The sequence below is a fragment of the Zosterops lateralis genome (assembly GCF_965231275.1).
Source record: "Zosterops lateralis genome assembly, chromosome: 8".
In the NCBI taxonomy this organism is placed as follows: domain Eukaryota; kingdom Metazoa; phylum Chordata; class Aves; order Passeriformes; family Zosteropidae; genus Zosterops; species Zosterops lateralis.
This window is the reverse complement of record NC_139768.1, coordinates 19,810,465-19,826,194: the sequence shown is the minus strand read 5'-3', so window position 1 is coordinate 19,826,194 and position 15,730 is coordinate 19,810,465. Positions and strand designations below refer to the sequence as shown.

Sequence of the window (15,730 nt, the reverse complement as noted above, 5' to 3'; positions counted from 1 at the left end):
CCCACAAGGAAGGGCAGAATGGCCAGAAGCTCCAGCTCTCCTGCATCAACACTTTTGTGCTTGAGAAAGGCCTCCAAGGCCTCTGATGGCACCACCTCTCCTTGCCTGAGACCTGGGGATAGGTGGTGTCCCCCTGCTCTGCCCTGCTCCCCTGTAGGGTGTCAACTCCAGTTCCTCACAGAGGGCAAACTTGTGGAGAGGTATTTTAGCACAGCTGGCCAAACAACCTCAAGCAGGAGCAAACTATTTTGAACTTTAGGTAATTCATTTCTATAAGAAATATAATCACACCAAAATGGAGGAGGCTTGTTATGTGAGAAAAACAGGGTAACAGCCTTGATTTATAATGCAGAGAACTGTTACATCCAGCAATACAAATGGATTTTATAAGCATTTACATCAAATATACTATACAAAAGGCTTAGGCAGTGCTTAAGTGTATTATGAACTTATTGAGAGATAGCAACATAAGGAAAAAAAAAAAATAAGGACTCAACTACTGTTGGGAGCCTCATACCCAGCAAGGCTCTGCAACTGGGATCTGAAGAATTGAAAGAAAACAAAACCCCAAACTAACTTTCCATTGCTTTTTTCTTAGCCAGTTTTAAAGTAAACTAATTCCTTTTTCTTGTTTAAAATTCCATTCCTCAGATGCCAATTGCCAACTGCCCAGCCACATCTCAACTAGGAATGCTGCTCACTGGCTGATGTAAAGCTCTACTGTTTCACAAGAAAAACAAAAGGATTTTCAACCGAGAAGGCAAATGAAATTTAAAACTGCAAAATTGTAGTAAGGATGGCCTTACTAAAAAAAAAAAAAAAAAAAAAAAAGGTGTCTGTGTGAACTACCCTGAGTCTCCAGAAAACCAAATCTGAGAAAACCTCATGTGGTGCAGTGCAAGGGCAATAACAAGAAAAGGACATTTCTGCAGAAGGGTTTAAAAATTCACGCTTCATGAGCTGTCAGCTGGTTGAGCTGACATGCAAAGCTGTGTCCAACTGCTCATGTTTGTTTAAGACCACATGACCTGGCATAAGTTTTAATTAACCTTCATGAGGTGGGTAAATTCTTAACACTCAGTGAAGTGGCAGTTGGCAAACAAACTCATCCCAATGCACACACATGTGCATACACACACACACACACACACGTATTTTTACATAAATTTACACATCAGAAAAAGAAAAAAAGAAATTAAAAAAATGGAACTCCTTACTGTGGTACTAACCATCCTAGCGGATGGGGGATTTGTCCTACAGTGCCTGGTGATAATGGATAATAAGGAGATATATCTGGAGGATGTGGAGGCCTTGGAATTCCTATAGAAGAGGAACATAAAGCAGTGTCAGTATTGAGATATGAAAATAAATAAAATATAAAACCCACATATGTTTCAAAATTTCTGTTGATTTACTTTTATTACAGTGTTTGTGCCTTCACTTAGGGCTTTTAAAGGCTTTTTCACATTTTAATTTTTTAAACAAGAAAAAATGATGTTATTCACTCCCTCAGTCACCTCTCCAGTCAGAGATAATTATTTTTGTTATTTAGAATTTAGCAGTCTCAGATACAATTTTGGTGTGATGTACTAGATACTCTCTTAAATGTTCACCAGAAAGATGGACCCTGTAACAACTTCATGGTTACTTTAGTCTCAAAGTCTGCCAAAAGACCACAGGCCCCACCTATGTGTATGGGTACTCAATAACATGGCATTATTCCAAAGTAATATCCAGAACAAGTTTAAAAGTCATTAAAATTGCAAATTATGTTTGCTTTTGAGCAAACCTAGAAAACCTTTTCTGAAACCATGAGTGGAGCTGAGAGCTCCCGGAAATGCTTGGTAAAACCAGGGGCAGATGTTAAAGTTGTGCAGGGAAGGACAGAGAGTCCATCCATCCTCTCTGGATGAGGTGCAGTTCCTACTTGGAAAGCAGAAACCAGCTCCAGACACAAGCCTTAAATATTAACACTCCTTACCTTAAGAGCAAAAAGGAATTACTCAGAGGAGGAAGGGTTATAAAACTGGGTCTTTCAATTAACAAGCCAGGGCACAATTACACAGCAGAAGCAATATTAAAACAGAGAGCATTAAAAAGAAGGAGTACTGTATTCAGGGCTAAAAACTATTTTTTTAAGTCACTTGGGAAGCTTTTAATCTCTAAATTAAATCTCCTTGTGTGACATTTTCATGCAGACATTGCTTTTTCTCCATTACAAAACCCAAACAGATTAACTGGGCTTTAACCATCCAGTGAGCTATTTGCACACTTGAAAGAATGTTCACAGAAGAAAAGTAAACAGTCTACAGACGTTAATCATATGTTTTACGATAACCATTTAAAAGCTATTCCCTGTACTACCATTATTTAAATGAGAGGTTGACTATGCCATTCACTTGCAATACCCAGGGATGGTGAGATGGATTCCTTTCAAGCCATGTGAAGTTAGCATTAAGCACTACTAAAAGGGGGCCCCAGTTCAAGCATAGTGAGTGAAAACCAGCTAATGCACAGCCTCATTCAAGGGCCGGAGTTCACACAAATTATCTGCATAAGTTAGGGCTGACACAGAGTGATTCCTCTGACATGAATTCTGTTTCTGATGAACTTCCCAATTAACTGAATGGGGTTTGGATTAACAAAACCAAAACCACTGTCACTAGGAACTGCAGCCAGATTGACACAGTTTGACTTCTTTGGGACCTCAGATTAAAAAGGGACTCTTAAAAAGTTAGAATAACATGTAAATTCTACTCTGTAACACCAATAAATCTAGTCAGGGTTTTACATGGTGCTCTATATTCAAGCAGAGTGCCCTTCAGGCTGAACTTAGAGTTGGGTAGACTTACACTGGGGAAAAGAGCTGCAAGTGTAAAGCTGGAGCTAAGTAGTTACAGTGGATGAAAATTCAACATTATAGAAGAAAAATGGCTGAACTCCTGACACAGAAACAATGGGATTTGGGGAATTAAAAGAGATTCATTTTGAAACCGGTCATGACCCACCACCTTTAAAATTCCAGCTGCAATTTTGTAAGTGCAGATCACAGAATGTACATGTTTAATTCTCTGGGTCGTGCATGCAAACCAGCACTGGTAGATCGAACTACCAGGTGGGGTATCATGCTTGCAAAGAAACACACCTGCAAGCGACCCCACACATGCAACTCTGGTGTCACCCTGCAGAAGCTCTATGAAAATTCACCCAGTAGGTTTCCTTCTGAAGCCTAATTGGCTTAAAAAGAAAGTATTTTGTCTGGGTTTGACATTTTACATGCCCCCTTTGGTGCTCCAGCATGGGAAATCCATTCTCCCGCACTCCTCTCCCCTAATGTGCAAAAACGGAAAGATCCACCCACTCCCTCTCAAAAGAAACCCCAAAATACTTCCCACCTACCTGTTTTGGGATCTACGTCAGCTGGTAAGTGTGGAGGAGGGTTTCCTGGTGTGAAGTGCTCATTGCTGTATGTGATAAGCGGCGTAAGAGGGTGTACATGGTGTGGGTGCTGCACAACTGGCACTTTGTTAGACTGTCAAGAGAAAAAGGTTAACACTGTTAGAGCAGTGCTGGGCATCCCCCCCACTACAGCATGAGGTACGACGTACAAAAATCTGAGTAACCAGGATTTCAACACGATCCTCAGACTTTTCCAGATCCCTTCTTGGTGTCACCCTTGCAGTTTTCCCACCCTCTTGCTTAAAAACTCCTCGCACACTTTCCCTGCTGTTGAGGTTCTTTAATCTTTTTGACCTGTCATGCTCCTGTATGGAGCAACAGCAATTCTTTAAAATTTTTCCTTTTTATTTTATAATTTTGTGCTTCACCTCCAAGATGCCGGCAGACTCCTCAGTGAGGGGCTGAGAGAGTCCCCCATTTAATTAGCGAGAGACCCAAATGCTCACTGACCTGTAGGTCTTTCCCTCTCCCCTTCCTGTCCTCACTCTCAGTTCTGCATTTTACTGCTCATTGCAAATACTCCAGATAAAAAGCCTTTGTAGTGCTGGAGTATTCCCTTCATCAGCAAGCATTAAGCTGACAAGCGATCACCTGCATATTTTATATATATATATTTTAGAAGAGCTGATTAATTATCAATTCATCAGAGAGCGCTAATAAATGGAAACTGGATGCTGATTAATTAGGCTACTAAAATATTCAGCTATATAAATAATGGCAAAACCCCCCAGATAAAGCCATTGAAATTAACACTCTGGCAGGGGGAATAATTGCGCAGATATCTTGAGGTTTTCCCCATCACATTCCTAGCTCTGAGGAGGAAAAAAAAATCTTTTTCTCAACAACAATAAAAAAAAAGAAAAAAAATTTAAAAAGGAGTGAATGAATGAAAGAAAAAGGCAGGCTGAACTGTAGCATACCCTTACAAGATCACAAAGAAAAAATTAAGCTGAAACCAGCTGAACCACTGGACCATTTACTGCGAGTAATCCAATTGCAAAAAACCCTATTCCCCATAGAGGATTTTCACTAAAATCCTACAACAGGGACATTTAACCAGATTAGGTACCAGCAAAGATAAAGAGGCTGGTATTAGATGATGAATGGATTAGAGTCAGGTTTCATTTTAGAATGTGTCTTCATTTCCTTTTATTACTTTAAGTAAGGAACAACTTGCATTAACATCAAGTAAAAGGAATCACATTAAAATAAAGTAGTGATACCACAGTGGCTGCGATAGCGCCGCTGCTGTTCAGGGTCTGCCAACACTCTGCTGCTCACCCTCCTGCTCCAGGACGGCTCCAAGCCCTCTGCTCACTCCCCAGCACCCCCAAACATATGCACACACCCTCACCATGCCACCTTAAACAAGCTATTGCTATTATCTGCTCTGCTTCCAATACTCCTAGCTTCCCTTAAAAGCATTTCAAAAATAATTCAGTTATTCTTTGGGAATGAGCTTCTGGACTGTGGGGAAGTAAGAGGGAAGACAAGTGGGGAGCAAAGAGGAAAAGAAACATCTGTCTTCCCTGAATAAACAAGAAGTCCCTCCACCAAGCTTTGGTCAAGTGAAGCCCCTCTAGCTCCTCCAGCCCCAGCCCCTGCCATACGTGGCTATTTGGGTTCACTGCTTTGGTTGCCTGCAGAAAAAAGTGTGCATCCAAAAGAAGGAGCCAGAAGCTGTAGTTGTGCTTCCCACAACTTCTCCTGTGTTCTTCACCATGTTCATCTCTTTCTGCCACCCTTATATGGGATGGTTTCTCTCCACCATCAAGCACTTGGCACAGGGGATTCCCACGTCAAGTGGCCACCACTCAGGAAAGAACGTGGTCATACAGCCAATGCTGTGATTTACAGCATGTTGTGTTGGCTGGGTTGTGGATCAGATCTTCTGCCAGTTGAACAGCCAAGGACAACTTTTGGCTACAGAGATCCATAATGGTTTCACATCAGAGGAGATATGAGGATTTGGCCCTCCAAATTCAAAAAGCCAAAAGAGATGCTCTAACCCCAAATTTTCTCTGTTTCAAATGAACCAACCTAAGCAGTCCGAAAGTAACTAAAAGCTTTGACAAGGGCTTCACCTAACAAATTATATTTCACACCATACAAAGTAGCAGGCATCTACTCAACAACACATGACATTATATGCCAAATGACCAATTGATGAGGTTCACGAAAATTATCATTTCCAATACAAGCTATTTTTTACGGCCAAGAATTGTATGAACTCCTGCTGCTAGGTGACCCACAGTGTGGCCCCATTTATTGAAGAAGTTAATACATGCTGTAGCTTTGTGCTCTCCAACTCTATCTTCACACCATTGTAAACCTCACCCAAACCATGACAGACACTAAGGGCTGTCTTCCACAGAGAGCTTATTTTCATAGAAACTGGAGCTGGTTAGTTAAAAAAATAAGTAGAATAACATTAGAGGGTCAGACTTGAGCCGACAAACAAGAAACAAAATGTGAGACTGACATGACTCCATCACCAAAGCCAGATGTACCATAGGGGGTTACATGTAAACTGTGGGAAATCACCACTTGTTGCTTTGATATACCAGGACTGCCTGCAATATTTCCACAAAACAGAATAACTGCTAAATTATGATGTATTTCACTTAACATATTTCAGAGACAAATAAAAAACAAAAGGAAAAACAAATAAAAACCAACAACTAAGAGCTTGAACCTGAGGTCTGCAAATTTTTCCACTAGTAAGTAATTTTTGTTTAGGTGACTACCATGCACTCAAATGGACCCCTCATATAAAGGTGCAAGGGTAGGATACTGTTTTGCCACTCTGGTGATGCTGGGGCAGAGGTGTGGGGAGAATGTACCAGGGGAAAGGGAGAAACTGTCATATACTTGCTCAAAAATATACTCTCTGGGACAGAGGAGTGTGATCCACTTCCCCCAGCAAGTCAGTCTGCATCTGTACCACTACCCAGGGACAGGTTTCCATTCTGTTTTGCACTGTTTAGCACACACTGGGGAAAGGGACCATAACTCCCCTCAGAACAGCACATACAATTTGCAAGCCAAGCTAAACATGCATAATATGCTAAACAAGCTGATCTTTAAAACTGCCATTCCTGAAGTTAACTAAGCTTCTTTGGAAAAGAGAAAAATAAAGCACTATCTGGGAAAGAGCAGGATTAATCCTGCAGATGCATCTTCCTTTGAAGCCAATGGGAGCTCTGCCTGAGTAACAAGTGTGGTCCTAACCCCATCCACTGGCAATGAAAGGTAAACCACAGAAGCCATCAATAGGAGACACCTATTAGATGACTTTAGACATCCCCCTGCAAAAGGTAATAATCTCCAATATACATTTCTGAGCACTTTATCAAGGGCAGTTTTAAGCTAGGAGACATTGTGAGATGTAGGGGGTTTCTCTGGCAAGTTGAAGAGCTCCATTTATGGCTCTGTCAGGCATGGAAAAGGGAGCTGCACTGGCACACACAGATTAGCACCAGGGCATGTGGTAACAGGACAGGAACAAGAGGAGATTTCTAAAGAGAAATCCCAGCACCTATGAAGTACTAAGTACTCTGCTGATAAATCACCCCTCTCTACTGAAAGCTGAGGTCTCATATGTTAGGTTAGAGGGCATGGTAAAGAATTGCAAAAAAACATGAGAAGTTTGCTTTTCTTGATAACTGCTGCCTGAAGCAACCAGAGGAAATTGTCCCCATAGGGGCTCTACTACTAAATCTCTTTGTATGAATTTGAAATGCTTCTGGGAGTGCTTAAACACAGATCAGTTTAAACAATAATGGAACTCTAGAACAAAAAATTCCCACACCAAAACCACAACAAATTTTGGACTGATAAATGTTTGAGAGGAGTACTGAGATCCATTTAGACTAAGTTCTGATAGGTGCCTTTAGGGAACAAAAAAACCTATCTGAACTTCAGATTTAAACTGCAGGGGATTGTATGTATAAATTGCTGTGTATTAGTCTTTTTGCATGGTAAGGACATTTCATTAACAGGATGAAAGATGCTTCTATGCATATACAGCCCAATTTAATACACCCCACTGATGAATACTCCCCATTTATTGAAGAAGTTAATACATGCTGTATAAATCAATAGTTCCTAAGTCTCTGAAAGCAACATAAGACTTGCACAAGATGAAACGTTGTATTGTTGAGCACACAAAGAGAAACCAACCTCTAAACAGGAAGAGTTTACTACTGCAATTTCTGCTTACAAATTCATGGCTTGTCTGGCTTTGGTAACAAAAACACGGTATCAACTCCAAGTCAGAAAAAGCCACGCCAGAGACACCAGAGGATGCCTTCACCAGGATAACGTGGGGTTAGTAAAGGCAGGTCTGCACAGAAAGCCACCCAGGCTGAAAACAAGCCACCATGCCATGGCAGCATCGCAGCGGCCAAAGCCTTCGGCCTCTGACTCCTTTCCAGTGCATCCCAAGGGCAGGGCAGGGGGACGTTCCTACACCAACCCAGCCTGAAACTCCAGTGGCTGCCAGCACATCCCCTGTAGCTGCACCCTTATTCCCTGACCTGGGTGGCCTTTTAAATGCCCTTAAAGCCCTGTGAGACAGGGAGATGCTGCAGCCCACCGAGTGCCCCTCAACCACCCGTGACCGGGAGCACGGCACGGGAAAGACTGAGCAGGTGCCTGCACCTAGATCCCAGAGCCCCGGCCCCTTCCTCCACTATCACAGCAATGAGAGCTCTCCATTCTCCTTAAAACCTATTAATCAAGAGACACTGGAAACAAATGGAGCTAGAGCTCCGCCTGTCTTTTTGCCATGTCCTCCTCTTCCCCACTGCTCTCCTTTTCTGCTGAAGAAAGATGGGCCCTGAAAGTGCTTTTATGAGCCTAATACAATAAAACAAAAGCAGCATAGAAGAAGGTTTGTCAGCCTTCTCCCCTCCTCCAGGGTAGAGGCAGGTTGACAGTGGTCTTGAATTAGCAGGCCCTCCTGGAGTTGCTCCCTGGGCTTAGCAAGGAGTACCATTCAATATCAGTTCACACTAAAAAAAAGGTTGATAATGCTATTGCAGTTATGCTGACTGTGGCCAGTGAAATGCTAACAGATGCTCCTGAACTGCTCTGCAGTTCTAAAGATGCTCATAAAAGCAATTTCTTTTTTTCTAAAGGTTGATCTCTCCCTGATTCTGCCTAGGAATGACATCCTTACACCACACTCGCCCCCTCACCACACTGATGCCCCACACAAATCAGGAAATTAAGCTATGAGTAAAGAGAAATCCCAAAATATTGCTGCAAATGTTGAAATACTTTTCAATTTCCAGCAGTCACCACCACCCAAAGCAGAGCATCGATAAGCAGAACACCAGTGAGCACCATTGCAACCCTGGGGATCACCCACATCAGCAGCCACTCTGGGTGGCATCCCGAACTACACCAAGGAAATTCAAACCATTTAGGTTAACTGAGAAGCTAAAGCCAACCAAACCCACCAGCTGTATGTGGGTACTCATCCCCTTCCCAAGCATAAAAATGCAAAACCAGTGATGAAGCATTTCCTGGGAAAAAAAATCAAAGATTTAATTTTACCCAGCCCTGTTTAGCTAGTGGAGTCACAGTTTATTTTTTTAAGGATGCTTTCACACCTGACTAAGCATTCCTGAAAACCACTTCCGCTTGCTCCTTTATGGTTGATACAGTGGCCTGAGCCCTTTCTCAGTTTAATGTAGCTGATTCCTGCCTAAGGTCCTGCCCTAAGCTAACTGCCCATTGTAGCAGTGAGACAAGGCCTCCATTGAAAATCACAACTCACCCTGCTAAAAAAAAGGCTCATTTTCTTCTTTCACACAAATGATGACAAGAGCACTGACAACCATGTGCTGGGACAATACCCACCCCAGGCAGAGCCTTTAAAAAAGCCCCCCAAAACCCCTAAACAACCCCCACTGCCCTACCCTTAATATATAAATAAAAAATAGAAAATAAAACAGGGGGACACACTTTTGCAACCTACTGTTTCTTCCCCTTCCCCCCACCCCCCGACCACTTCCCAGGCCAGTGAGTGCCTACCTGCTCCTGCAAGAACTGCTGGCTCTCCAACAAAACCCCGTGGTTTATTAGCAGTCCCTCAGACAAAACAACAAAATCAGCTTCCTGGCTCTAAGTGTCCAGCAATTCATTCATGAAAAGAATCGTTTCGGTTTTTCCCCCCCCTTAAAAGTCTGATGAAGTGTCCCCTGAATATTGGAGAGCTAAGCCATCGTGCTTGACATTTTTCCACATCCTTCCTGTCAGGGAGCGAAGGTACTGAGGGGAGGGGGTGGGGAAATGAAGATTTAAGATGTTCAGGAAATTTCCACTTAATTTCGCCAAAAGGCAATTATGTGAAATGATCTGGTGACAATTAGCATACGCCAAATCCTCTAGTGTACAAGGGGAAGGACTGGGGTTTAGCTATCTAATTACTGCCTGTTAGTTCCGATGCAGGAGGATAAAACACACCAGTAGTAAAACATTATTAAGTGTGCTCACACTCTGCTTTCAAAGCTGTTGTGGGCTGTAAGTTTATTGCTATGGTATTTGGAGTAGGTTTTTTGGTTTGTTTCTTTTTCTTTTCTTTTTTTTTTTAAGTTAAAAAAAAAAAAAAAAAAGAGGAACTTGAGGTTTGAAATAGAAATTAAGTGCTGCAGTCTTGGACAATGTGGTGTCACTAATGTCAGGTCAGACCCAAACAAGCACCTGCTACACAAGTGTATATTTTAAGATCCTTCGGCAGCACTGGAATTACATTTACAACAGTTAGATTTTTCCTTACTTATTCTGTTAAGGTTTCACTAATAAAGAGAAAGCACTCTGCTCCCCTGCTCTGCCTGACCTTGGCATGCGAATTCACAGTAACATCATCTGTAGCCCAGAACTGTGGCCTGCATGTATCCAGGCAAGCCTCATACTGAGTATCAAAATTAGAGATTATTTGATCAACAGGTGGATTTTCCCACACTAAGATGACAAGGTAGTGCTCAGTCCCTTCAAGTTTCAGGTAAAAAAGTGCCCAGATTATTTCTTCCATTACGAAAGGAGAGGCAGTTTCTTCCCCAATGACAAATAGTCAGGGCTTTCTTTGCATATTTTAGTTAATTTCAATTACTGGACAGACACCATCTCTGCAGAGCAGGCAAGCCTTCGTACATTCTAACAAGGCAAAAAAATAAAAACACTTGGCATATATTACATTAAAACTGAAAAATATCTTTTTGCTAAACCATACCAGTACAAGGTGTGCTGGATGCACAAGCACTAAGCAAAGAGAGATGGGTGAAACCAAAGCAGGTCTTTAGGAAATGGTCCTGAACACAAATAGGAGAGGGAGAGGCACAGAGCAGTAACACAAGCACAAAAATTAAGAGAAGATGAGAAGCAGAGAGAAAAGCAAATATAAGCAAAATAATCCTTATAATTGCCCCGACAGACCTTGTTAAATGCTTTTGTATGAATATCTAGTCATGCAATTTGACTTACTGCCCAACATTCTCTGAAATGCCTCATTATAAACAGCTGTAATTCTTGCTTATAAACCACTTATTTCAGCACTAGACAGACATATACTGTAGGAGGAATAGCTCCTAATTTTTATTAGGGTATCTCTGATTTCTGTCTATAGCAAGAATGTGAAGCTGTTAAAAAACTGCAAGAAATGAAAGAAAATTAGCATGTATGCCTATACTTTCTTGTACTTGGCAATTTCAGTAATAACAGCATTATTAAAAAACTACCATGCACATACATGCCTTAAGATATGAAGACAAGTTTTCAATACAGCTTTTTAAAACACAGCATTCACAGCAAACTGCTCAACACCGATATGCAATATAAGCAGCAAATGTAATGATAAATCCCTTAACAAATAACAAGGCTCTAAAAACTGTTTTCATTTTGTTTGTATGCTAAAAACATTACATTCTGCACAATTAAGCGATGCAATTATTAAATACGTCCAGACCAATTATTTCTGGAAAAAATTCAAAAAAGTTTCCGTATAAATGTTATGTTAAATGCACATCAGAACTGAAACACCTGACAAGTATTTCAGAAGAAAAGTAACAGGCACATTTACACAGTACTGTCAGGCCTTTTGCCCCAAGTCCCAGTAAAAAAAATTCCTCTACAGGTAAAATATTTGTGAGATCTCACCACCAGTCTTGTAAAACCTGCATATACAACAACATGCAGTGAAAGAAGAAACACCTAAATAACTGTCCTTTTAGATTAATTAATTTTAGACAAATTCTACAGAATGTTATCCCTTGTTTGATATACGAAAAGGCAAATAAATCAAACTAAGCTAACCAGGCAAAGGTACCACAGAACACTGAAATGATAGAAATCCTCTTCCTGGATTGAAAGACTCTGTAAGCAAGTCTGGCAGAGATAGAAAAGAAAACAGCAGAAAACTCAAGACTTCCACAAAACCACCAGTGAAAATGTGATGCACTGTAGAATTCTCCAGTAAGTTTCTATTTTCTGTGTACAAGGACGGGTAATACACAAAACTGGCTGAGGGGTAGCTTTGCCTTCTGTAATACATAATAATAGAAGAAAGAAAGTCTCATGGACTTCTGACAGCAAACACAGAACCACTGTATTAAAGCATGTGTTACCTCATATTTATCAGCGTTGAGTCTTATTTTTCCTATTCTTTTATCCCTGGGTAAAATAATTCTAATACAGTGTCCCTAAAATTTTCATCTTTCACATTACAGCTGAGCTTTCTGAAGAATTCAGAAAATTTAACTGTCAACCAAACACAGGATCAAAAGCACCCAATAAATAGTACTATGTACTATTTTTAATAATTAAAACAAAAAATCTCGTTTCGTGTATGACAAGAGTTAAACCATTCCATCTCCAAACCCCCTTAACTGTAACGTATGTGCCCTGCTACAAACCAACTTTTTCTTCCTTTAAGAAAAAAAAAACCCAAAACCCAAACATTTTTACCTTCATGGTTTCAGAGTTTAGGAAATATCGTACTGAACTGAAGAAAGCTTTGAAGTGGCCCCCTCCGCCCCAAAGGAAAAAAAGAGAAGAAAAGCTAGTGATGTCATGGTCACTGTGTGACTGCCTGACTGCAGATATAACACAGCTCTACACGCTCACACACTTGCTCTCCCTCGCTGCTAAACCATTGTTCAGCAGCCAGGAATCAGCCCCTGAAAACCTGCTGCACACCGGGCTCTGAAACACCGCCCCACCAACACACCCCGATCCCACCCTGGATGCACCAGGAAAAAAAAAAAAATCCCTTTTTCCCCCTCCCGCCCCCCGCCCCAAGCAAACCCCAAACCCAGGCGGAGGGAAGGGCATAGAGGAGGAGTACAACAAACTGTCCCGCCGCACCGCTGTGTCGCGACAAGAGTGGCTCTGCCGCGCGCTCCTCGCCGCTGCTGTCAAATTAAGCGGCATCGAAAAGTCACGCTTCCCCCTACTAAAAAAGGTGATTACCATAAAATAAATAAATAAAAACAATGTCGCTAACAAAGGTCACAGCTGGAGATGCTCGCTTGATTTCTCACGCTCCCCCCCCCCCCCCCGCCCCATTTTTCTTTTCTTTTCTTTTTTTTTTTTTTTTTTTTTTGATTCCATACAGGCAGAAAGGGAAGGAGAGGGTGAGAGTAGGAGAGGGAGAGAAGTCACATCAGAAGTTCAATGGTCAAGACGGAAAGCGCGCACGCAGAAAGTGCTACTCACCCAGCAATTCAAATTGAGATGCCAGCAGCCGAACTGCTGGAAGAGAGAGAACCCAGAGGCAAGCGCTCCTCCTTTACCACTCAAATCTTCCATTCCCACTAAAATTGCATCCCTCGGGTACATAACAGCTTTGTCTTTCCTTCTGTTAACCTCAAAAACTTTTTTCTTTACTGTCTAGATACCAATTGTGCTGGCTTTGTATTATTTTCCTTGCAGCTTTTCTCTCTCTTTTTCTTTCCCCGCTCCCCCCCTTCACTTAAAGTACTGGAAAAGCTGTCTTAAAAGATCAAGATGTCTCCAGTTTTTTGGCCTGGTGTTTTCTGAATGCTCAAAATCCACTGTCATGTTGGCCGTGAGAAGTGTCTTATTTCTAAATTGTCAGCTGCAGTTATCAAAATTTAGAGAAGCCTCCTGTCTTTTCCAATATAGCACTTTACCATCATCCTTCCAGGGAGTAGGGAAAAGACTTTCTCCCCCCCACCCCCCCACGCAGGTATGCCTGTTCACAAGACCTAAAAAGCAGTTACTTTGGAAATCAATGACAATGCTACTCCAAGCCAGGTTGTGCAGGTATTACTATATGCAGCGAAGAAACGCCGGCCGGCCGTGAGGGAGCATGATCAGTTAAGTGTAGCAAGCAGTCACTTTATCTGCAAGATTGTCAAATCCCTCAAAACAAATTTCTTAGGGGGAGAGCTGTAAGGAAAGTGTATTTTCTTGTCATTGTAACACTGAGGTGACATTTGGCAGACCTTTACCATCAGCTCTGTTCTCTCCCCTCCTCCCTTTTCCTTTAGTATTTAATATTTCTGTAAAACACTGACCTACTGCAAACAGGGACGCAAGAGGAACTTTGAGATAGATAACGGTATGATGCCCTGGTTACTGTATTTTCCCAAGCTGCTCCTAAATTAGAATTAACAGGGGCACCTGAGAGCATTGCTGAACTGAGCAAGGGTAAAGCCTTCTGCCCTGTGCATTGCTCCTGCCTACGAGCACTGCAAGATGCCCACTCCTTAAATCTGAGCCGGCTATTGCGGGCATCCGAGTTTGCCAAGAGTCAATCTCTCATCTCCTTTTTATCCTTTTCCCCAAAGTTGTAAAGTAGCTACTCTGCAACAAGGGCAAAAGCCAAAAGGGTGGTTTAAAAGGAAACAAATTGCAAAAGGTGGCTGTGTTGTTCCTCTTCTCACTTTCTAAGCAAATTTGTCAACACTGATGGATGCTGCACACACGGGGAGCGATCGCCATGTGGGACGGATGCTGCTGCAGACGAGGCAGTGGAGGAGACCAGCTGCAAACACTTGTCTTCCCCATGCACATCTGGGTGATCACACCAACGAGTTCTCTCCCCCCTCACCCCCAAAGAGTGAAACAGGAGGACCAAATAAATATGGGGGTAAAAATAAAACTGTTTCAAGGAGGGAGACCTTGAGTGCATCCAAGTTTGCCTTTTAAAGTGGCAGTTTAATCTGCGGGGGCCACGGGCTAAACAAAATATAACAAATGACAACGAAACACAAACTGGTACCCAGGCCCTGGGGAAAAAAAAAGAAGAGGAGTAGAAGAAGTAAACGGGGGAAAAAAATCTGTGCAGTCTGTCTGCCGGAGCCCTGTCCCTGGTCCTCTCCCTGCACTGCTCTGGCCTTCGCGTGTGCAGTGTCAGCCAGCAACCTCTAAGGCCCTTAATACCAAAACAAAACCCCACGATTTCCCTTTACACGGCAATAACAAAAGCAACGAGGCTCCAGTTTGACAAGTAAAAAGCCCCAACAACACGGCAGCTAATTGCCTTCCCTCCCTCTATTCACAGCAGCCACCACACTTCAGCGGCTGCCTTTGTCCCACGTGCGATTCCCGGGGCTGCTGACGGACAGTTCCCCACCATTTACCAACAATAACTTGGGAAAGTGCGGCCAACGGGACGGGCAACTCGGGATTCGGGATTGCCGGCTCTTCTCGAAAGATGCGCAGCACATGGGATGGAGACACCGGGGGCTCGCTATTCCCATGCCTCCCCAAACGCCCCCCAGAAGCAGCTCCTGCGGGATGCAACTTCTCCCCCAGCCGTGGCCGCTTCCCCGGGGCCGTCAGGGAAGAGCAGCCCGGAGCAGGGCGGCCGAGGGCGGCGGGAGGCGGGCGGGGGGCCTGGGGGAGGCAGCCCCTGCCCCGCGCCCTCCGCGCCCCGAGCCCTCCTTACCATGAGACTGCAACCGCAGAGGGCAGGGACAGACCAAGCGGGGCTGCAGCTCCCTGCGCGCATTCCTACAGCCGCGACCACGGGCGCTAAAACAAAGTTACGTGTTCAGGGGAAGAGAGAGGAAAACGCGTGTCTTGGCATATTCTAAAAAGTTTAGATATTAAAAAAAAATTAAATATGTATCCCCTCTGCTCACTGAAGGGAAAAAAAAAAAAAGGTAGGGAAAAACTGCTCTGCTAGTTTAACGTCGAGGGTGGAGGGTAAGGACAAAACAAACCCCCCGCACAAATTTCACGCCTTTGCAAATTAAAATAGCGCGGCAAGTTCCTACCGAGGCAGGAGCCCGTCAGG

General features: G+C 42.9%; 1 protein-coding gene across 10 annotated transcripts in view; it reads right to left on the bottom strand.

Moving 5' to 3' along the window:
• The window catches only part of TCF7L2 (transcription factor 7 like 2), a 174,072-nt gene that overhangs the window by 23,535 nt on the left and 134,807 nt on the right, over positions 1 to 15,730 (bottom strand). For all 10 annotated transcript variants that reach the window (XM_083866455.1, XM_083866459.1, XM_083866451.1 and 7 more), the window contains 2 exons: positions 3,400 to 3,532; positions 1,218 to 1,320 (listed from right to left, as the gene is read on the bottom strand). In XM_083866455.1, the coding sequence (XP_083722581.1) occupies positions 1,218 to 1,320; positions 3,400 to 3,532 (236 nt within the window). The remainder of the gene's footprint in view (positions 1 to 1,217; positions 1,321 to 3,399; positions 3,533 to 15,730) is intronic.